The 23,675-nt window shown below is 36.7% G+C and overlaps 3 protein-coding genes across 4 annotated transcripts; all 3 read right to left on the bottom strand.

Moving 5' to 3' along the window:
• Window positions 1-241: 241 nt before the first annotated feature.
• LOC105696012 lies at window positions 242-2,776 on the bottom strand. Its single transcript, XM_012418121.1, has 5 exons — window positions 2,191-2,776; window positions 1,611-1,658; window positions 1,438-1,539; window positions 591-734; window positions 242-344 (listed from the first exon to the last, which is right to left on the bottom strand). The coding sequence occupies exons 1-5, from the start codon at window positions 2,453-2,455 to the stop codon at window positions 253-255; spliced, it is 651 nt and encodes a 216-aa protein (XP_012273544.1). The 5' UTR covers window positions 2,456-2,776; the 3' UTR covers window positions 242-252.
• A 1,684-nt stretch (window positions 2,777-4,460) lies between these two features.
• LOC105696022 (nuclear distribution protein nudE-like 1-B) lies at window positions 4,461-19,907 on the bottom strand. Of its 2 annotated transcripts, none has more exons than XM_012418151.2 (8): window positions 19,740-19,907; window positions 17,582-17,812; window positions 16,180-16,470; window positions 15,040-15,176; window positions 14,754-14,954; window positions 14,186-14,319; window positions 13,133-13,203; window positions 4,461-5,103 (listed from the first exon to the last, which is right to left on the bottom strand). In XM_012418151.2, exons 2-8 carry the CDS (start codon window positions 17,665-17,667, stop codon window positions 5,046-5,048), a joined length of 978 nt encoding a protein of 325 aa, XP_012273574.1. In that variant the 5' UTR covers window positions 17,668-17,812; window positions 19,740-19,907; the 3' UTR covers window positions 4,461-5,045. The 2 variants fall into 2 exon arrangements, with proteins under 2 accessions (XP_012273574.1, XP_012273575.1); XM_012418152.2 differs by lacking the exon at window positions 19,740-19,907 and adding an exon at window positions 19,391-19,730 and having other exon boundaries at window positions 5,035-5,103.
• An 882-nt stretch (window positions 19,908-20,789) lies between these two features.
• LOC105696023 (NADH dehydrogenase [ubiquinone] 1 beta subcomplex subunit 10) lies at window positions 20,790-23,176 on the bottom strand. The gene is made up of 4 exons (XM_012418153.2): window positions 22,959-23,176; window positions 22,724-22,859; window positions 21,427-21,563; window positions 20,790-21,314 (listed from the first exon to the last, which is right to left on the bottom strand). The coding sequence occupies exons 1-4, from the start codon at window positions 23,038-23,040 to the stop codon at window positions 21,205-21,207; spliced, it is 465 nt and encodes a 154-aa protein (XP_012273576.1). The 5' UTR covers window positions 23,041-23,176; the 3' UTR covers window positions 20,790-21,204.
• Window positions 23,177-23,675: the final 499 nt, after the last annotated feature.

The raw sequence follows: 23,675 nt of genomic DNA, 5'->3' as shown, positions 1-23,675 counted from the left end.
GAATAATTAATGGCATTTGGAATTAATGGAAACGAACGTGGAATATTAAGAATATTCAATTAATTATTCACAAAGGTTGAATATTCATTTTTGTATTAATTTACAATGATAATAACTGATTTGGACGCACAATGTTAGTTTTAAATAAATTTCCCATGCAGGATATCGAATCGCCAAAATATCACACCACTTTTAAAGGCTTCAGTGATCAATTTCATAAGTTCCTAAGATGTCTAAATTTCTGTTTCTATTTTAGAAATGCACTTTTTTATTATGAATTTCACTGGCGTATTTTCCTTTTAAATCCCCCTTCCAATTTTGGTCTGGCCTTGTCCGTAATGGTTCTGAAAACCATAAAAAAATGTCCTTTAATTATGTTACATTGCCTTAATTTGTAGTACTTAAAAATACGTCCATTTTCCAGTCTTTCATGATAAATAAATAAATATAAAATATAATAACATCATCTCTTATATACTATAATAACACAAATATAATAACGATATATAGAAATAAAGAGTTAAGTGTTACGGTACTTATCACCATATAAATGAAATCGATGTAATAACATGAACGTCATATAAACGTACTTTGTTCATCGACAGAAATGTCTTCGTAATAATAATCTGCATAATCTCGATTATACATTTGTGGTTGATCACATCCCCCTCCTTCTCTAATTTGGTAGGTTTCTTGCTCCTGTTGATACTCATAATCGTTCTGTTGGTTCATATCTAAAGTGAAGGCAAAATTGAAAGTATAAGAGAACTTATTTAAATGTCAGCTTTAATCAGTTCATAAATAGTAACTAATATTATGAATGTTGGGCTATTTGAAAATTCTAATCCACATTCATTTTCTGCATCGTGTGACGCAATGACTAACGTAGTCTACGACGTATAACCATTTTTCTGGGTTTCTTTCCTTAATCGTTCTAACGAACTGATTATTTTATTCTACAATATATATATAAACTATATATGTATGTATGTATGTATGTATATATAAACTATATATATATGTATATTTCTAATACCATACCAGTTTGACTCATCTTCTCTATCCCTTAGTTTGAATAGCTTATCATTACCATAATCGTCTCTTTAGGTTATTCAAAAACTTCTGACAAATAATGCACAAACAAAAAGAAAATGCATCGAATCAAAGAAACTTTTCTTTGATTAGTACAAATGAAATATTTTGTTAATTCAAAGAATAATATCACTCAAATAACTCGAAATAAATTGTCATAATTCCGAAGAAACGTTGCGTCGAATTTACTCGAGTCAAATAATTATTTCTTTAAATTAACAAAACATTTCTTTGGTACTATTCAAAGAAATAGTTCTCTGGTCTAATGAAATTCATTTTCTTCAGGGTGAAATATATAAAAACTACTTCCTTGCATTTAATAAGGTAATAAATGTTAGTAATTACCATTGTCGTTGTCGGAATAACCCATTTCGTCATAAGTAGGTTGAGTTCGCGTGTAACTTCGGTTAGAATTATCAACATGTTTCAGGTAATCGCAGTTATTACCTGTAATTGTTAAATCAACGTTACAGTTTTATATTTGGCATAAATTACTCGATCTTTTTGGTTTCTCTTACCATGCCACGTGCAATGTGCATGGGGTAGAGTAGTCATACCATTCGGAACTGTAACCATAAAACACAGTCGTAATTGAGGAAATGGTTTTTTCGTTGTATATTGTTCATCAGGCGTGACAATAGTAGGCATTGTATTTTAATGTTTAGATGGTGAAATCTCAAACGATTTGGTGCGCTCAGTTCGGAGAAAAGTTTCATAAACGATGAACCCCTCAGATGATACTTTCATATCACCTTAAGGTGATAAGAAAGGGTCACTCTATATACTCTATCATTCTAAATAAAACACACATATAAAAGAATTGAAAGAGTTAAAATAAAAATAGAACACATATACATGAAAATTGAATGAGTTAAAATAAAAATAAAACGCACATACATAAATATGTAAACCGTTAAAATAAAAATAGAACACATACATTAGAATTGAAAGCATTAAAATAAAAATAAAACGCACATACATAAATATGTAAACCGTTAAAATAAAAATAAAACATACATACATAAGAAATGAGACCGTTGAAATAAGAATAGAGTACATTAAAGGTAAAAGGAAGACTAAACAATAAGAAATACTAACACTCCCATTCCTCTTCATCCGATGCAGGAGATGGTGGAGGAATCATTCGTGCACAGTTAGGTCTGCCACAGCCACCTTTGCCCAATTGTTTAACAAATTTTTGAGGTACATTAGGTAAAGGTACATAGGAGTGATAAGTTTCTTCCACATTGCAGCATCCTCCACTTCCACTGCAACTCCCACTTCCTGAACTGCAATTGCAGCCATTGTTGTACCTCTTCGAAACGGCCCCATTACTTCTTGAGTTACCGTTGCAACAGCTCATATTGAAAGCAACGTCTCCCAGAATATATTTTTAAAAATTAGATCTAATAACGCCCCAAAGAGGTTACAATACTTTTAACAACTTTTTAGTTGATTTCCTGTTAGGTTGATATAATTAAAAAAGAGATGTTAGCCTTGTACGTCCATTGCCAATGTTATTTGAATTTAAATAGTTTCTATTGGGTTTAAGCAGGAGAGGATTTGGAGTTACACTATTTTTTGTTGAAAAGTCACATTTTCTTTGACAGAGGCCATGATTGATTATCAAGAAATGACGGTGCTATTCGGAATGAATTGACATGCTCCAAAGTTCTCTGAATTGCCAATGAGAAACTACAAGCCCCCCAAACAATGTTAAGTAACAATAATATAACCGTTGCATAACATTTTTAACATGTAATATAACGTACATATAACATAAAGAAGATTTGTATTACTATTCCCTACGCAGCTATGTAACACTGTTATAAAACGAATAATATATCGTATACATAACATATCTGTTACATTTTACATGTTATGTTAATGTTATGTAACTGCAATGCTAACAAGTTTGTAACAATGTTATCGAACGGTAATAATTCGACGTTAATGATATTAATGTATCTTTTGAATAACATTCGTTATATATCATGTTATTCCAGTGTTATGTGACTGTAATATAGGGTGCATGTCCATGCTAGGCATGGACCAGTTTCCATGTACAACCGCTAGATGGCAGCAACCCACTCAATAATTGCAAAACAAAAAATAGATATTCTGTTATTCTGTAGTTCATGTTACCTCTAAATGTCGGTCGAGAGACTATGCCGTCTCTTTTCTTTCCGTTATATCATAAAATAAGAGAAATGTTTAATTGCTGTACCAATATGAAATTATGAACATGATATATTAAAAACATTACGGCTTCATGTTACGTTAACAGCAGTGACTTGCAGAACAATTTCTTTCAACAGCCGTCCTTAATCAGCTCCAACCGTTCATATTATCAAATTAAATAGATTTTCCAGACATTTCATTAGCGATATTTTAAATTACGTAACGATCGCCACGGACTCTACTATGTACGTACATAATTTTTAAATCGTCTACAAAACACACAGAATGAGATTCTAAAACATTTTTACAGCAATCACTTTACTAAGAAACGTGTACCTTAAGTTTTATAATAGCGAGGCATACTGACTTTAATTTCCTAATAATTAATATACTTACAGGTCAGAAGACTTCCATGTTTACCTGCAAATCAACGAGGGGGGACACTTCTGTATTAAGGTGAAGTGAAACACGCCGAGGAACTTGATCGACGTCTATAAAGAGGATTTTTCTAAATACGTAGGTTGCCGACGTTCGTTTTTATATTGACAGCTGTGTCGAATTAAATTGGGAATTGTACTAAATGGCATACACTATCTGTCGTTTTCGAACAATAATTATAAAGAAATCGAAGTAAAACTCCAGAAATCCTCTGGATTCGTGGTTTTTTAAGCCCTAATTGACCTGCACTCTACAAGTGGCACTCTGCGCCATCTGTGATTTCCGTAACAACTAAATTTTCACTCCGAGACCTCGTATTCCCATCGTTTTAGCATAGAAGCGCATACAACACTTTTTTTGCCTTTATCCCGTTCAATTGCAAGTTTATCGATTACCAGAGGGTTCTAAATTGTCGTAAAATAGTCTTGACCCTTTCGTTTCATATATTAGAGCCTTCAGTAATTGTATATCGATCAAAATATGAGTTTGGCACCATTTTAATTCTGGTCCCTTGCCAGAAATTAACCTCCTTTACGAAGTTCTAATTCAAATCGCCAATTTTCAGAGGGTTTCACTTCACCTTAACGCTTTGAAACATTTAAAAATACTTCAGCGTAATCATCCATATAATTTTAGTTCGGCAAACATCCGCAAAAAATGATAGGTGGCGCCACCAAATCAAGCGCAAATCATCTCCTAAACGTGTCCACTGCCAGAAATTCACCTCCTTTCCGAACCTCCACTAAACATTTACGGGAGTAATATTTAATTTATTTTGCTCATTCGCAAATACAATTTTATACAGCTGCGGCAACTTGTCACCTAAGTAAAACTACTGAAAGCAATTCAACGTACGTACAAGAGAAATTAACAGAGCGCGCAATTCGCGGATTGCTTTGAATAATCATTGAAATCAACAGGAAGAATTTTAAGCCGTTCGGTAAGAAGCGTTCTCCTTCTTCACAGATTGTGCTTATCCAATGCTCTCTTCAAACCAGGAGGAATAAAGTCGTTTCCACGATGGGACTCCTCAATACGAAAGCGACGTAATGATACAGCTTTCGCATCCACCTCAGCATCCAAAATCATCATCTTCGAGTATTTCCATTATTGGGACGATTTCCAGATGGGACGAATCCGCAGATTGCATACGTACGAGAAGAAATTACTGGACGGGACCAATGTTCCCTGTTCTCGTACGCACCGACCGGCAATTGTCACCTTTGTACACGATTAGGATAACGAATCCCTCGGCTCAGTAATGGAGACGCGATTATACTCTCGTCGCACTCTGCAAGTAACCCAGGAATTCGGTGGCTGCCTTTCGGACGCAATTACAATCGAATGTGGTTGTTGTTTCCCGTAGCAAGGCTTCGCACTTGCCTCCGAGTCCTGATTGAACATATGCAATGTTTCACGATTACTTATCGAAGTATCTTGGCTGACTTAAGGTGCAGTGAAACACGTGGATGAACTTCATCGACATCGATAAAGATTTTTCTAAATGCCTACGTTGCCGACGTTCGTTTTTATATCGATAGCTGTGTCGAATTATATTGGGTATTGTACCAAATGGCATTCTCCACCTGTCGTTTTCGTACAATAATTATAAAGAAATCAAAGTAAAACTCCAGAAATCCTCTGGATTCATGCTTTCTGGGGCCCTAATTGACTGCAGAGGGACCCCCTGCGCCATCTGTGATTTCCAGGTCAATTAAATTTTCACTCCGAGACCTCGTATTACCATCGTTTTGGCATAGAAGCGCATACAACGCTTTTTTTGCCTTTATCCCATTCAAATGCGAGTTTATCTATTACGAGAGTGTTCTAAATTGTCGTAAAATTGTCCTGACCCTTTCGATTCTCATATCAGAGCCTTCGATAATTGTATATTGATGGAAACATGAGAGCTCGTCGCCATTTTGGTTTTGTTCTGAATTAAGTTAAACATTTTTTTCCAAAAATCCAAATTTTCAATGTGTCAGGATAATTCTTAGATGATCAGGAGTGATGTGTCGAAGTTTCGGACAGTTTGGTCTAATACCCATAAGAAAAAGTGTTGTATTCGAATCGACTGATTTGAAGGGGGTTTCACTTCACCTTAAGAGGATATGAAAGGCGTTAAGAAATTTCATCGAAGTCGATAAAGTAAAACTCATCTATACCCTTTTTGGTGGTAATGTCGTATTGAATACTCAAGTAACATCAGCTGGCGCGTCCCGTTACCGACATTTATATTTATGTTAAGTCATTTACGGTCTACGTTGAAAATTATACGAACTGAAGGGTTCCATATGTCATTTCGGTAAAGTAATGATAAAAAGATCGATGTAAAACTGCCGAAATCCCATGAATTCATGACTCTTTATATTTTGACGAACCGACGGCGCCATCTGTGACGTTTAGCTGCAACTAAATTTTTCCTCTATAAACACGTGTTAGCCCCGGGACAAGCCAGCGTTCTCTTGAAATCGTTGGTGAAAGTATTTACCACATTTTCCCATCTGACTCTGTAATATTCCGTTTCTACGGTATTCTAAATTGTTCGAGCTAGATCCTGAAACTCTTCATTTTCGATTCTAAGCCTCCAAGACGCGTAAAACATCGAAAACGTTCCCGGACTACGCCATGTTGGTTCCAGTCCATAAAAAGTAAATAAATTCTTTGATGAAAAATGAAATTTCACGATTTTCTTTCTGAAATTTCATTCATACAAATCCAAACAATCCCTTTCAGTAGCATGAGATTAAACTGCGACAAGAGCCATGCATCTTCTAAGCGTATATGCATATTGATATCTTAAACGATACCACATCTCTGCGGAACACTTAACCTTAAACTTAAAATATTAAACTACGAATCTTGCAAATAATTCCGTCAGAAAGTCTAGTAATGGCTAACAATTTTGTACAAATATTAACAATGTCATTTTAAGCAAAGATTCCAAATACTGTTACGTTATTAAATATTCATAAATGTATTCTTCGGTACATTACATTTCTTCTTTTTTTTTTTTATAAACATTATCCACTTGCAACGATAATTGTGCTTGTATGAGCATTCATTCCGACAACATGGCTCGATTGCAAAGGGTTAACAAGCCACGTCTTCAATTAATCCATTATCTTTACAGGGTCAGATCATGAAATGAGTCATGAAGGTGTGGCTCATGAGTCCTTATTTGGAACTCATATCTGCAGAGCACAATGATGAACCAAAAATAGATAAATATGAAACAAAGTTAAGTACATGCAATGTCTCAATGTTTGTCCGCATATGTACAGCTAAATTTATCTCACGCATTGCCGATAAACAATTGCAGCCATATTTGAGTCATGGCGTGACGGAAACGGAAACATGAAACGTCATATTTAGCTCCCATTTATAGCATCAACTAACTTCATACAATCTCCGCAAATTAATGTGACGGAATGATGTTACAGCTCCTGTTAAATTTCCCATAAATTTTCAGCTCATAAATGTCGATTATGACATGACTGGTACATGACTCGAATATGCGATAAATGTATTGCTACGACCATTTATGACAAATTTATCGCAAATTTTTCTTCAAATTTATTATGCAATATTCGTACATACATTGCAGACATTATATGCAGCAAATGTTCCGCAAATTCTTTGTCAATCGATTTTTCCTCATCATATGATCATGAATTTCTATTTAGGTGCGTACAATCAAACGTGGAAATGCACATACACGGATACCAATTAACACGTACACACACGGACGTCGAATAATGTTACACCTACAACATTGAGTTAAAAAGTCACGATGGAAAAGTGCTTAACAAGGAAGTATACAAAAGTGAGTTGTGGACCAAAAATACGTCACAATTATTGCACTACTACGTACACTGGGAGACATCAATGCCCTCCCAACCTGCACAGGCGATGCCGTATCTGCAGGGGAGGCATTCATATCCGCCACTGTACTCTGGGAGACATCAATGCCCTCCAATCCTGCACAGGCGATGCCGTATCTGCAGGGGAGGCATTCATATCCGCCATTGTACATCGAACACAAATCAAACACAAGTGTAAGAATTTTGCTGGCCTAAAATATGAGTTTCAAGACTCCTTACACCCTCCACATCTATATTGTAAAGTTTAAATAGATTCAGTACACCCACTTTGGAAAGACGTTTCATGAACGAGAATCTTAAGGTGATGTAAAAGTGGCATCTGAGTAACCATTTATGAAATTTCTCCGAACTGTGTATACCGAATCGACTGAAACATCCCCACGTGACCACGAAACACCTTAAGGATCGCTTGTCTCGCCACCCATGAAAAGTAAATAATTAATTTATTCATAAAATGTTAATTCTTCAAAGAAATCTGAATTTCATAGGTATAGGAACCTTCCCCGTGGCCTTCACATTCACATGGTACAATTTCAAGTAATTCGATACACCCAGTTTGGATAAAAGTACCATAAATGATTGACCCCTTAAACCTGTCTTTAATACCACCTTAAAATGGAGGGGAAAGATTTTTAAGGAAAACAAAAAAACTCTGATAAACCCACACTGGGTCTAAGCAAACCCACATTCGGACATCATATTCCATTTAGTCCTCAAAGTCGACATTATCATCATTCTACAGATTATATCCGACACATCTACCGGAATTTTTTATGTTATCCATAAAAAAATAATTCCCCTCCATTTTGATATTAATGGACAGATGATCTGGGACATCCTCTATATATTCTCATATCTTGATATACAAACCTAATCGAGCTACCAACACATACAAACTGCATGCAACACAAAGTGGCGGTGAATATTCTCTGGTGCTATGCAGGGTGTGTGTGTATGTGTGTGTACGTGCAGGGAAGAAATTCGTGAACTGGTAAAAAATTAATGCGGCGAGAATGTACAAGCAACGTTGTGCAGGGCTGATCGTAACAATCGCTAGGATATTGCCTATGAAATAGCCTAAGGAGCTGCCACTTCTGTGTGTCTTTCAGAAAAACTCCGACTTGTGTGCCTGCCAACTTAGCCGACCGCGACACTAGCGATCCTTGCGGGAAAACGTTGCAACTTGATTATACAGTACGGCAGCGCTTAGAAAACAAATGAAACATGGCACTTCATGTGGTACGGGTCGTTCTTGTCGTTTTTAATTATTACTATTTGTAAAATTTTAAAAAATAAATGTCTCGGTGGATAAGAAACTCGGCAGAGTTTCGCGCCAAATACATATATACAAGGTAAGGTGATATGAAAGGCGCTGAGAAATTTAATCGAGGTCGATAAGATAAAATTCATCTGTACCCTTTTTGGTGGTAACGCCATTTGGTATGATTTGGTATGGTTACAGGTTAAAAAATATTCCGTGATTATCGCGTAAGTATTTTTTAAACGGCATTATGAGCATTTAAGTGTCGGATTTTCCCGCAAGAGTCGCTAGTGTTACTACTGGCTAACTTGGCAACGAGATATGAGGTCACTCTTAAATGGAAATGGGAGATCCTTATGCTCCTTCATATTACCTTAGGTTAGGTTTTGAGGTTATCTGAAGGCATTTCACAGCTGCGGCAGTGTTTTCGTCATAGAGCTTATAATAGAGCTTAAGGTGCCTTTTCATACGCACTAAACGCTCAATTTTAGCGTCAAATGGATCAAATGAACACAGAAAACGTTAACGTTAGTTTTATAGTTTCATGAAAAGCGACACGGCATCCAATTTGTACGTCAGCTGATCAGAAACCTACCTAAGTTAGCAATATTACAATGGAGAGGATTCATATATTATATAAAAACAGTATCTCCAAGTCGAGATTATGAAAATCCTCAAATTGGAACTAATCATTTCTTCAGATTTCCTTAAAATTCCTTTTAGTTCTTGGCGGCGCCACTAGATAGCGCTGCGAAATCTCCTCATTACTGACCGTTTCATATCAATGATTTCGTAATCAGATACTAAATCAGAAAACTCGGTGGAGTGTCGCGCCAAATACACGCTTGCATACGTTGTATTTCTCATTTTTTTCCCGTCTTGCTCACCAAATAAAATTCCTTAAATAACGAAAAAAAAAAAAGAAGGATACAGCGAAAAGCGTTATTTAGCAGAACTTGTACTTCAACTAAACAATAGACATGGATTTTCACCTCCTTTTCATTATCTGACTTTCAAATTTACAATAAACCATTGCTGATACAGTGTTTACGCAAAATTTGGAAACACTGAACTTCCTTTTTCTACCGCTAGAGTTAAGGAAAAGTCACGTGACTACTTTTAAACGTAACGCTAAAATAGAGCGTCTATGAATTGGCACTTTTATGGGAATGAAGTGATCATTAAAAGGAGAGAGATACTCTGAAGATATCAGACAAAGAAGTATTTTCTGTCTCAAGTGGATCCGCAAGTTTTTCCGACATAAACTGCATAATCTTTTTATATAGAAATAAAAAGTTTTTGAATTACACTGTACGTAAGAGTCATTACAATGATAAATACATTGTATCCTGTCACTAGTAAATATGAGTACTAAAAAAATTTAAGATAATGAAGTATATAAGCGTCGAGTTAATATCAAATCTGGGGAATATAGTTCATCGTAATTGATAAACGAATTTTAGTCGCATACATTAGTGACATATATGTACAAATATTGAAAAATAAATGTGTAATGTTAAGAGTTCCGATTTTTAAAGGATAAGCGTGGTGCAAATGCAACACCGGTGTAAGCAAGTATATTACACCTGAAAACGCAATTTGACAAATAAACAGTGTACTTTCATAGCCTTAAGGTGACATGAAAGTGGTATCTGAGAGAACAAAAGAAAGTATTTCTCCGAATTGGGTGTACCAATTTGTTTCAAATTGTACCATATCAATAAAGAGACTCTAAGGTAGGTCCTGAAACTTGTAAAATTTCATTGTTTACAAAAAATTTGGAAAATATCTACAAATTAAGAAAGAAAAATTGAAATTTCATTAGTGCCAGGACCTTCCTTATAGCCTCTATATTCACGCTGTTAAAATATGAAACGATTCGATGAACCCGGTTCGGAGACAAATTTCATAAACGAGCCTCTTCGGCACCACTTTCGTATCACCTTAAGGTGATATGAAAGTGTCATATATACAAACCAAAAAGTAAAAATATTTATAAAACTTTTCTCCAAATTGGGTGCACCGAGTCATTCGAAACTTCAGGCACGTGATTATGAAAGCCCTAAAAGGAAGAACGCGATGGTCGTGAAATTTCATTTTTCGAAAAAGAAATTTGTATTTATCTCGGAGAACAACCAAAAGGTGACTTTTTTTTTTCGAAAAATGAAATTTCACGAGCATTGCGTTCTTCCTTAGGACCTCCATAATGATGTGCTAAAGTTTCAGATAATTCGATGCACCCTGTTTGGCGAAAAGTTTTAGAAATATGTTGACGTTTTATATATATAAAAGTTTTATATATATACACCTTTTCATACCGCCTTAAAAGACAGAATATACCCTCTCTGTCCAACCTCCATCGGGCACGATTACTGTGCATGTATAACAAAAAAATCCCCTCCACTCCTAAAGCTCTATAACCTGGGAGAACAATTGATCGAGACTTACACTTAAAACGGAGTCTGTGATCAATTTGAAACAGCCATTGTTACCGTGAGTATCTCTGGTGACGAAGGCAATTCGTCATAGGCACTGATTTACATAAGATGTTGCAAAAATGGTGAACACGGTATTCACAACGCAAGCCTTGCTGAACATGGAGTCGAGACGTTGTGTTTCCATTTTTTCTTTATATTGTATTATTTACCTGTAATAAATAATTAAAAAACAACAAACCAGGCGCGTCGATTAGCGCAATGCAAATCGAAGAGGTCGTCGTAAATTATCCTTCAATGTAAACAGCAGAGCTAATTCGTTTATCTAATCAACGCGCCTAGTTGGCTATTTTTCAATTAACTATTACAGGTAAAAACCGTAGAAAAAAAATAGTACAGGACTTTTCCACTCTATTTTCGACCTTAGCGCTGTCTAAACCGAGTCCACCATTTTGTAAACACCGTATAAACTAAATGGATAACTGATACCTATTTGTTCTCCTGAAGTGTGCGACGAATTCAAGGTACTACACCAGCGCCACTGAATGCGGACCAAAGAAGTACTATCTGCTCCTGTACAGAGGTTGCAATACCCGAAAGTTTTCGTGTAATCGTGTATCTATATCTCTAAGTACAGATACAGTAGACTCCCGTATAACGTGAGTTCATACAACGGGGATTTCCATAACGCGCAAAAGATATTGCGACTACTGTTTCCATATAACGCGATTCTTCGTACAACGCGACAAATAACAAAACGCATTATGCGCGTTATACAAGAAAAATTCCTGTACAGCGTACGATTTCCTATAACGTGAATTAATATAGCGCGTGACGTATTAACCGCGTTATACGGTTGTCTACTGTACACTGGGAGACATGAATGCCCTCCCGTCCTACACAAGCGATGCCGTATCTGCAGGGGAGGCATTCATGTCCGCCATTGTACTTCTTTCGTACGACGTATGCGCAAACGTTACAATATTAATTCTGCCAAAAATTCGAGGCTTTAAGTCGTCACGTTATATCCTGGGGTATCAGCTATCCAATTATGCCGATATTTCATTCTTCCAAGGGCATCGCGCGACGTAGCGAACGAGAGGTTATGTTGCGAGGTTGCGATGGTGGCGCCTGTTCTGGCTTGCAGTATCTAATGAACACCTTAGATTTTAGTTCAGCCATTTGCCCTATGGTGGCGGTAACGTTAATTTCTACTCCGCTGACAGTTAATCTACTCCGATTTTTCATGACTTCTACTACCCTCTGAATCGCAACGGTGGCAACACTGGTGCCACAGCATTACCAGAACACTTCCCGCGGGCTATTTGAATAATATGAGAATAGTTCTATGAGTTTAAATTTCTAAAAAGCTTCCCTTTAGAAATTGTACAATATGTTCAAGGGTTCCTACGAGAGCTTACATTTAGCCGCAGAGAAACTTTCGTCGTATGTTCCTACCAGTCGAACGATCACTCAAAAGCTCTCATTCGCTTCATCTTGCGACGTCGTCGAATGAATGAAATATCGGTCTGAGTGTAAAGATCAGTGGCCGTAGACCACGGTCGTGCCAAAGCGCCAAACGGGAAATACTAACGGCGTATGGTAAGTACCATGTACCCTGCCACCTATCGTCGGTTCTCGAACGACCCGACGAGTCCTTACTTCGACACTAATACGTTAGGAGAGACGGTCGACACTGTGCGGCGCTGTCTTTGCGACGTCAGGAACACGCACGGCCACTGCAGGTACATGATATCTCCCCTTACTCCGCAAGCGCATGCAGAGTACGACGAAAGGAACACGGACACAATCCTACGGGACTAAAGTGGTCACAGCGTTACCTGTAGAGGTCCCGCACAGCTTGATCTTCCCGAGAGGCATTGCGACACGTGTTCAACTTACTCTCCAAGGCCTGTGAAATAAAAGAACAGGTAAACAATGAATTCGCCATGAACACCCTCGTTCTAGTTCGTCACCAAAAATTTCACTGTATGAGTTCCAGTAGTCATTAAAAAGACATTGTCTCTTCAGTCTCAATTAAGACAAGCGCTATTGTTCGGCCAGACGCCTTTTTTTGCCCTCGAAAATTGACAATCAGCGCAATAGAGCTTCTCTTAGTTTAGATTTTTTTATGCTAAGAAGAAAAGGAAGGAAGAGCGCGCTATTTCGACAGACTCTGACTGCACCGTCAGTTGTTCATAGCGTTCAAATGTACTAGGATTTTTCTACGTGAAATCTGAACTGCGCGATCGCCCTGCTTGGGACTCAAACGGTTAAGGTGATATGAAAGGCGCTGAGGAATTTAATCGGCGTCGATCAAATAAATTTCATTTACACCCTTTTTGGTGGTAACGACATTTTGGATGCTCAAGAGGTAACATATGCTGCCGCGCCACACGTTACGGACATTTATATTTATATTGGAGTCTATTACACGCTGCGTTGGGAATTATACGAAATGAAACGTTCCATATGTCATTTTGGTAAAGTAATGATTTAGAGATCGATATAAAATAGTCGAAAACCCGTGGATTCGTGACTTGATACTCTAATGGACCAGTGACGCCATCTGTGACGTTAGTTGTAACTAACCTGTTCCTCTAAACACACGCGTTACTAACACAAGCCAGCATTCTTTTGCAATTGAAATTCTTCCACGAACAATTTGACCTCCTGGATTTATACAGGCTGACCCTTTCATAACACCATAAGATTATAGATACAACTATAGAATCTATTTATTTTGTTAAAAGTGTACCCGAGGCTAAATGCAGCTGCGTACATACTCTTAATCGACATACTAACGTGTACATCGATGAATACTTATACGCAACATTTTTACGTTCACTAGTACACTGTTTTAATTTCTTAAAGGTATGAATCGATTGACGTACCCCGACTTTGCGCATCAAATCACCGATCATATTCATGGCCAATATTCGAGTGCAAGGTGTCAATGGTGTACTGGAGTTGTTATTGTTGTTGTTGTTGTTATTGCCGATGATACCCGGCATAACGCCATTCCCAACTGCAAGAGAATAAATGAATATACATTAACCGTAGACCTCATGTATCATTTTGCTTACCCTCTAGAATTACCTCTAACAAATTATTCCCTATCAGTAGTAAAGAGTTAATAAGTGAATCTCTTCACGTTTTAATAAGTAAATGAATGACCAATAGCAAATTTAATTTTATTCAAGTTGATAAGAACCCCATTTAATTAGATGTGAAAGTGACATCGGAAGGGTCAATCGTTCATGAAACTTTTCTCCGAACTAGGTGTACTGAATAGTTTTAAACTTTACAATGTGAATGTGGAGGCTACAAGGAAGATCCTGACACTCATGAAATTTCATTTCTTCTACAAAATGTTTTAAACTACTATTTTACACGGCGTATTATACTTACCCAACCCTGGTTAAATTACTCGTTTCGCAAACAGAAAAAGCAGAATCTTACTTTTGAGAGGTGCAGTGGACGGTAAGGATGTGTGAACTTGCGGTGCGATGCTTTGTGGCGCCACCGTACTGGCCGGCGGCACAATGTGGGACTCCAGCTCGACTTGTAATTTATTGCTGTCAACGACGCCGCAGATCCTGTCCGATGATTTATCATTGTCCGATTTCTGACGCTCTTGCACTTGTATCTCCTGCTTCAAATCTGAAACGAATGTGCAACATGAAACGTGCCAAACTCTGTAAACACTTTAGAAATACACCAATCATATAATTCTACACAGTCATACCTCTGATTTCGTCCATCAATCTTTGCACTACAACTGTTAGGCGTTCCTTCTCGTCAAGTTCAGACTCGAGCAAAGCATTCTTCTCGATGGCTAAATTAAACTTAGCCTCTATCTCCTCCTCGGTTACCATGTTAACCCTTTTAAAAAATTACACCATAAAATATTTGTTATCTTGAGAATTTCTTATATAAACTCACGTCGGTTAGAACGCGTTTCACACCCTACTAACTCGCTTAAACATTTACCCCGCGAATGATTTCTTATTAATAAATTTAAATTATCTTTTATGCTGGAAATTCGGTAGCAACAAATCGTTAACGCGTTATGTGCCAAGTCAGTTTTCTTATGTGATTTGATTTCCAGACCACGTGAGTGACCTTCTCACAGGTATTGTAATAAACATTAAAATTGTGCACCAACAGATAATTTCAGGGTATTCTTGTTATTAACGTAACCGTGTTTTAATACGTGTTATTTGTAGTACACGGATACTCAAATGCGCGGATATTTATGTAGTACTCGCTTCTAATTGAATATCAACTAATTGTTAAACCAGCATTAAAACACTTTGATATTAAAAACACACCAGTCAACATTCGAGCGTGTCGAACGAATCCGTATACTAAAACACGAGTATCAATATCAATGTGTGTGGAGAACAAAATGCACAATTACGTGTCTTAAGGTGATACAAAAATGGCTTTTCAAGAGTGTCATTTATACAACTTTTTTCCGAATTGGGGATACCGAATAGTTTGACATTTTACCACGTGAACGAGGAGGCTCTAAGGTCCTGACACCCATAAAATTTCATATTTTTCAAACTTATTACGCTTTTCTAAAAAATTGAATTTCATTGGTATCAAAACCTTCCTTGCGGTTTCCATAGTCAAATAATTCGGTACACCTGTAATAGTTCTGAAAAAAGTTTCATAATCGACTAACTCTGACAAAGGGAAAACCCTTTGCACTCCCAATTATTCAGATGTCGAGTCACACTCGACAAAGGAGTGCAAAGGGTTAACATTCGTTACACAGATTCCGTGTACAAGTGTTTTTTCAGGTTTGGCTCCAGATTTGATTCTTGTCGGATGTGAATCCACCTTTAAACACCTCTCCAGTGAATATTTCGTGAAGTACCTATGTGCCCGTTCCAAGTCATCGTTCTTTTGTTCCAGCTCTCGTATGTACTTCACCAGCCTCTCGTGCTGGGCTTGAAGGTCTTGCGCTTGTGTTTGAAACGCGGTGCAGTCCACAGTCTGTTGATCCAACCGAGCACGTAGCTGCTCCACCTCGGAGGCGAGTCTGGCGTTTCGCTGTCGCAATTCTCTGTTCGTCTTCTCGGCCTGCTCCAGCGAAGTCTCCAGCTCCTTCTCCAGCATCTGCGAGCTCTCTTGAAACTCCTCCAATTCTCTTTCCACGTCTTCTTTTCTGCAATAGTGAGAATCATGAAGTAGTGACATAACTACACCCATGAAGTATTAAAAGGAGACAAAGCCTATGCTCGATTCCACAGAAAGTGGCCCCAGAATCGGAACCCAAGATCTCAGGTTTTTCGCTGATCTAACGATGCGAGCGCCACTTGCGGAAAATGAGGGAACTCCAATCCTACGTAACCAAACATTTCCTATCGGCGTATATTACCTACAATATGCTATTAATTTTGCAATTGAAGTACGCAAAATGAAACGTTAATCCGCGGATGATTTACAGAATGTGACGTTTTTAATGTTATTAAAGACTAGCAGACACACTAGCGGGCGATAATTTTCAATTGCGACATTTCATCGAGGAGACGCTCTCGACATCAGATCGGAAATAGTCTGAAGCTCTTGGACTCCTAAAGTGAGAGACGATTTCAATACATGGCGTTATCTCTTTATACTACTTCGTGGTAAGAATAAATTACGATTTTTAGGTTAAGAAACCCAACGAAGAGTTGCCTCAAGTACGTTGTACTGTGCAACCTTAACCTAAGACTTACAATTAAAAACATAATTGCTGCGTTGGAAGTGAAACTACTGAGTTGAAGAGAATTTTTATATGTTAAAAAATGTATAGCATATTTTAGTAGCAGTACTAGCTACTTAACGAACATTAAATGCCTGTTAAAGCGATGTTTAGAGTAAAGAGACGCAGGGCTCAGCTACGATCATGAACTTGTCTGAGAAGCTACCACTTCTCTTGATTATTAGATATTATTAATTACTAATTATTCCTCATTGTTCTAACGTAATATGCCTTTACGCGTTCAGTACTGGTTTTGGGCACAATTATTTCTATTTGATTTATGTTGCTCCAATCAGAAAACACGGTAGAGTTTCGCGACAAATACGAAGATGATTTAATTAATTGTAAAAACAAAAAAAAGACTCACTTTTTTAATCGGAGTCCTTTTATATCATGCAAACTTACACGTCTATTATACCGAAAGAACTTTCACTTAAAAGATTATAATGTCTTTCGCGACGCTTTTCTCGTACCATTCAATGTATTACAAGAAAATAGATTTACATTTCTCAAATATAAGAGTTTTAGTTACCGTTGATGCATTTGGCGAGCGAGCTCCATCCAATACTGAATTTCATCGTCCTTCGACGAGAAATGTGGTGGGTCGATTTCCATCATTTTTGATATTGCTCGAAACACTTCGTTAGAATGACCCACTGATCCGTAAGCGTTGAAACTGACGAAATATGTATTGCCTCTCTATTTACACAGAGAATTACACATCCCGGGTGTGTGTGTGCACATTTAAGGAAAATTCGGTGAGCTGAAAAAATGAAAATTAATTACTGAATGAATCGATTCATTTCAACTTTCATCTACATCTGTCCGTAAGTATGAAAATGGTCAGAATCAAAATCTAAAACGTACAAAAATGAGTCTCCCATATTTTATGTTACGTACATTTAAATTACAATAATGTGAACTTAGTTCTTCAATACAAAAAATAAATAAATTGGGCCACTTTCATAATTACAGGCACATATGTACCTTGCAAAATAAATTGAATTATCAGTTTCGTTGCATAAAGACGGTCAATGAAACGGGGAGCAAAGGTGGCAGAAATTTCGATAAGTTGCAATTAAAGCTCCTATAAATAATCTCGATTGTTCTAAACATTTATCAGCTGTGACTTTATCAGTTCCATGAAGTCCATCTTTATCACAAGTACGAGGTCAGATAAAATTCAAATGTAACTTCTGATGCTTGTGAAATTAATGCTTCTGTACTTTCGACTTGCAATGAAATTAATGGACTTGATAATAATTAAAACAAAACCAGAAAATAAAAGTTTCCGCTCTTGCTTTCTCGATAAAGTCGTGTCGGTATAAAAGTCACAGATAAAGTTATGTACTTCTAGCCAATATTTTAAACTAAACGAAGAGCAAAATAAGAACCATTTAATTCTACATAATTAAACTAGCAGTAATGTTATGATTCAATTGTTTCATCTATCATTTTTATAAATGTTTAGTTACCCGTTTAAAAAAAATCAACCAGGGTTTCCTAAATCTACCAAAGCACGGACACTATAAACATATTTTATAAACTGAAACAATTTAAACTATATATTCCTAATTTTTGATAAAACTCTCCTGATACGAAAGACAGAAAATGAAGTACATCTAAACAAGCTTTTGAAACAAATAAAGAATTACATGATCCCATAGTATCGTTATAAAATAAATGAGTCCGCTAGATACATCGTGAACATATTTGCCACAAAATAAGTTTAACAGTTCCTCATTTGTAATCTAATAGTACCACTTAAGAAACAACTTAACAAACGGTTTCCCAAGTTCTCAAAAACACAGTTCTTAAATTTACATTATAAACCAAAGCTACATAAAATCTATCTTCCGAGTTTTTGACAAAACTCCCCTCATATGAGAGCTGCAGAGAAAGTTATGTATTCCCAGACAAGATTTCAAAATAAATAAAAATGGAACTGCTTGCACATTATCGTTATAATATAAACGAGTTCTCTACTTATATCGCAAACATGTTTATCAGAAAATAAATATAACTTCACAAAAGTTCGAGGCCATAAAACTTATCTTTAAACCCAAAGACATAATGAAATTTATCTTTCTAGTTTTTGGCAAAACTTTCTTGATATAAAAGTTGTGGAGAAAGGTTACATACTGCCGGACAAGATTTAACAAATTAAAACCAAAATACATCCACGGTATCGTAAAATAAATCAGTTCTTAACTTACATCGCAAACATGTTTACTATATAATAAATGTGTAATAATCTACGGAAGTAACCCAACGAATCATTCTAAAATAAACGAAGGGTATCCTGAATCTACGAAGGCACAGAGGGAGACCGCAAACTTACTTTGTAAACCAAAGCCACATAAAATCTGTCTTCCTAGTCCTCGGTAAAACTCTCGTGATGTAAAAGTCGCAGAGAAAGTTACGTTATCCTAGACAACCTTTGGAAATAAATAAAAGACGACACTCTCCGACGGTTTCGAGAACGCGCGACGTCGGGCGAGCCGGTTCTGCGGTGTAGAGAGATACGTAATTAAAAAATACGGCAGATTATACGTATTAATAATAACGCTGCATAGTTTCGCTGGTATTGAGGCGCATCGTGAGTCACTGCCGCGATGATCTCTCGAGTCCCCTTTAAACTCGTAACGTCGGAAACGCAGACAGCCAAAAAGGTCGACTTGAGAGCGTACCTTATCACCTGGCCCGCCAATCTTATCACCAAGAAGCGTTGCGAAGCCGAACGTGACAGAACTCGTAACAAGACATCGCAAAGTGCGACGCAAAAATCCCGTAACTGTCAAACTACTTCGCAAATAGTTGTCTCTATCGATTGCAAAATGGCGGACGCGAATAAGCTACGAAGCCTATTCTATCGAGACCAGGTAGTGACATCTATCGTGAACAATGTGTATTACTTAGGCCCGGCTCCACAATTTGAATTAACCGAAGTTTAACGTGTTTATATCCGATTCTAACTACTTAAAGTTCGGTTAATCCAAGATTAGCCGGTCTAGGATTAATGCCCGGCTCCACTAACCTCGGTTACATCATTGATTACTTAATCGTAGGTTAAAGTTAACATCCAAATTAATAATGGGTTAAAAACGTAAATATCTACCACGTTTATTTAGAGCGGCATTAGCTAATCGTATGTACCGTTCGAAAAAAGTAGAATTGTCGGTGAATATATTCACGTGATTGGCTGATACTCTGATTGATTAAAAACAAAATAGATGCGCCCTTGTCAAGACAGGAAGTCCCACTAGTTTCATGCAAGAACTTATTTAATAGATGTTAGCGTCAAGAAGTAAAGTTCTTTGGTTAAGAATTAATATAAAATACTCTCAAGCGTACTTCGATCATTAAGAAATTGTAAATAAAATAAAAAAGCGTCTTCATCCGTTTGGTTATTAGATGTTAATACGTTCTCAATATGATCCATGTTTTCCTCACGTTTGTGCAGTTTTTAGGTTGAAGTTCGATTAACTGAGGCTAAACGATCGAATTTGGCTGGTTAATCTAAACGGCGGTTAATGAAATTGACCCGCAGTTAAAATGTGGTAGAACGTGCAACTCGTAACCGAGGATTAGCTTTTTGACTAAGGTTGGTGGAACTGTTCCATAGCTCAAATTAACCTAAGTTTAACTACTTTACACCCGGTTTAAAATTCCTGTAAACCGAGTAAACTCTGGTTAATTCGAGTTATGGAATATTGTCAGTTAAAACTGATAAAAGCCTCTGTGTCGGATAGCTTATATTTTTTACATTGCGAAGTTCTCCCTTAGAATAAAAGAAAAGTGTATAAGAATCTTAACACAGCAGTAATTAATCATGAGAACAAAGTTTGTCATGCAAAGAAATATATACATAAGTAACCAAATATAGCGATGTTTGTTTCTGTAAAAAAGGCATTTATATACCTTGACAACTAGTCTTCATATGTCAGTACATGCACGCTATGAAGATGTGAAAATAGACCGTTGTCTATTTCCCATCTTTCCAATGTATCACTTCATGTACATACACACAATGTCCTTCAATTTCTGCAGAACATTGTAATTTATCGAAAAACGATTTAATGCCGTACTTGTAATCGATTATTCATTTTATTATCTACAGTATCAACATTACACGAATACAGAGCGCAAGGTTTTCTATTCTCTCATTCCCGTACCAACAGGACCATGTCTCCGCTCCCAAATCATGCGATGTTTCTGTTTCATAAAAGCGTGTATAACGCTGTTGTTATATCCTAAATCACCATCTAAAAATAAAGATAATGTTGATTTCTGTTCAACTACTTTCTATTCAGAATTCTTATCACAGAGATTAGTAATAACATTAGAAAAATAAATGCCAGGTAACAAATCCTTTACATTTTATGAACCAGTTGTCTAGGGCATCATAGTACATATCATAGAGTGGTTTACATTTCTCGAGGTCTGGATACTCAAAATTTGTACAGTCTCCGTACCGATTTTTTAAGATATTGAGAATTTCCTTATCCACCAACCTGGAAATTAACGAAACAATCAATAGCTTTTTAATTCAGTTGTAAGTCAGAATTTTAAATACAGTACAATTTGAACACATCCCATCTTAAACATCAGCATCAATCATTTAAAATTTTATTGGTTTACTTTATTTTTAAAACTTTACTTCTAACAACAATTTATACCTTTATATAAATGATGCGATTAGCAAGGACTTTAATAGATTTATGTATTGTAAACATTTTCATAGTATTAGTATGTTATTCTTTCAGTTAATTTTACAGCTAATTACTGTTTATTACCAGTTATATTCATCTTTCTGTTATACCCAAAATAATCAATAGCGAATGCGTAACGATATTTTGTGAAAGAATATCACTCATTATTCGACACTGTGAATTTCTTGCTTAAATGTATTTGGCTCAAAACTCTACCGAGTTTCTAGATTAAGAATAATTAATAATTCTCTTCAGAAAAATAGGCTAAAGAGGAGGTGGAACAAAATAAGTTGAACTCGTGTATTGCTATTAATTGCTGGCCATTTTACAACGATCAGATTAGAACTATTAACCTAACCTAACACAAATTGGATAAAATTAAATCACATCACATCATTCTCCACATTTGCCCATCTGACCCTGTAATATTACATTTCTACAGTGTTTTAAATTGTTCGTGCTAGGTCCTGAAACTCATTTTATTCTCATTATTTTCAATTCTAAGCGTCCAAGAAGCAAAAAAGCGAAAACATGCATAGACCAAGCCATGTTGGTTTCAGTCCACAATAAATAAATAAATAAGTAAATGTTGAATGAAAAATGAAATTTCATGAATTTCAGGACCTACTTTAAGGCCTCCGTATTCACGTGGTAAAGTTTAAAACGAAATAGGTACATCCAATTATGAGAATACTTTCATAAACGATTTAACTTCTCAGATATATATATATATAAGCTGACTCTTTTGTATCACCTTAACAGCTCGTATAGAAACTTCTTCTCCGCCTTGTAATGGAGGATAATGTACTTATCTCTTAAGAATTGTGTCCGTTGTGTTTACAAGTAACTTATATTATTTGTATATCAGATGGGGAAAAAGTTCGCTTACAACGTTCGATTTTAACGAGTTTAATGGCTCGTATGGGAACTTCTTCTCCACCTTGTAACGGAGGACAACGTACTTATCTCTCGAGAATTGTGTCTGAGCCTCGAAGATACAGACATTGTCGTCGACATTGCACTCAGCGATTGTGGGAACTCTGCGGAACTGCTGGTGATACCACGGATACTTCTGTTGATTAGGTACGACGATTTTCTCTGTAATTATTCGAGACACTCTGATATACACGAATCGAGGCTTCTTTTAATGTTGATATTAGAAAAACAAGGGAGAAGGTAAAGGTGATTAGGTAATACCTCGAAAAGCAGTAACCGGCACATCGAGAATGTTGTATACTGTGCTCAGGAATTTTTCCAAGGGACTGTCGCGAAACGGCATTTTCGGTGGGCAATTTCACCGATCAGAATTGACAAGTCTCTAAGATTACGAGAATTTGTTAAATGTACAAAAATACGACGGCCATAACCGCCTCAAAAGAGGCGCGAACGAACTGCTTGCGAAGATGGCATATTCACGGGGAAATTAGAGCAGCCATATTGATTCCCCAATAATGTCGCGCCATCTCGTGTGAAATAGGGGAAACCATTGTATATTTCCCCAGAAACATTATGCATACAAAAATTAATCAATATCCAGAGTTTTTCCACTAGCGTAAAAAGCGGAATTAATGAAAATAGTTTCTAGATATTTTACTACGGTTTTCCTTTTTCATAAGTGCACAAAATATAGTCAATATGTATCAGAGATGAGTTGGGACATTACTCACTGGCAGGGTCGGCAAGATCTATAGCGATGAACTACCCGTGATGACTTGAAAAAAAAAATGGATCCTGCTGTGATCCACCTAAATCCTGCGCGACCCTGCCCGTGAGCAATCTCCCAACTCATCCCTGCCCGGTTCTAAAACTCAAGTTAACCGAACTATAATTGGTTTACACCAGGTTTAACCTGCTGCAAATCAGCTAAACTCCGATTAACCAGAATTGTGGAACCAAGCCTAACTGATGATGGCC

The sequence above is a fragment of the Orussus abietinus genome, unplaced genomic scaffold, assembly GCF_000612105.2.
Source record: "Orussus abietinus isolate OABI.00-Male unplaced genomic scaffold, Oabi_2.0 scaffold308, whole genome shotgun sequence".
NCBI classification, from domain to species: Eukaryota; Metazoa; Arthropoda; class Insecta; order Hymenoptera; family Orussidae; genus Orussus; species Orussus abietinus.
This window is presented reverse-complemented; position numbering and strand designations above follow the sequence as displayed.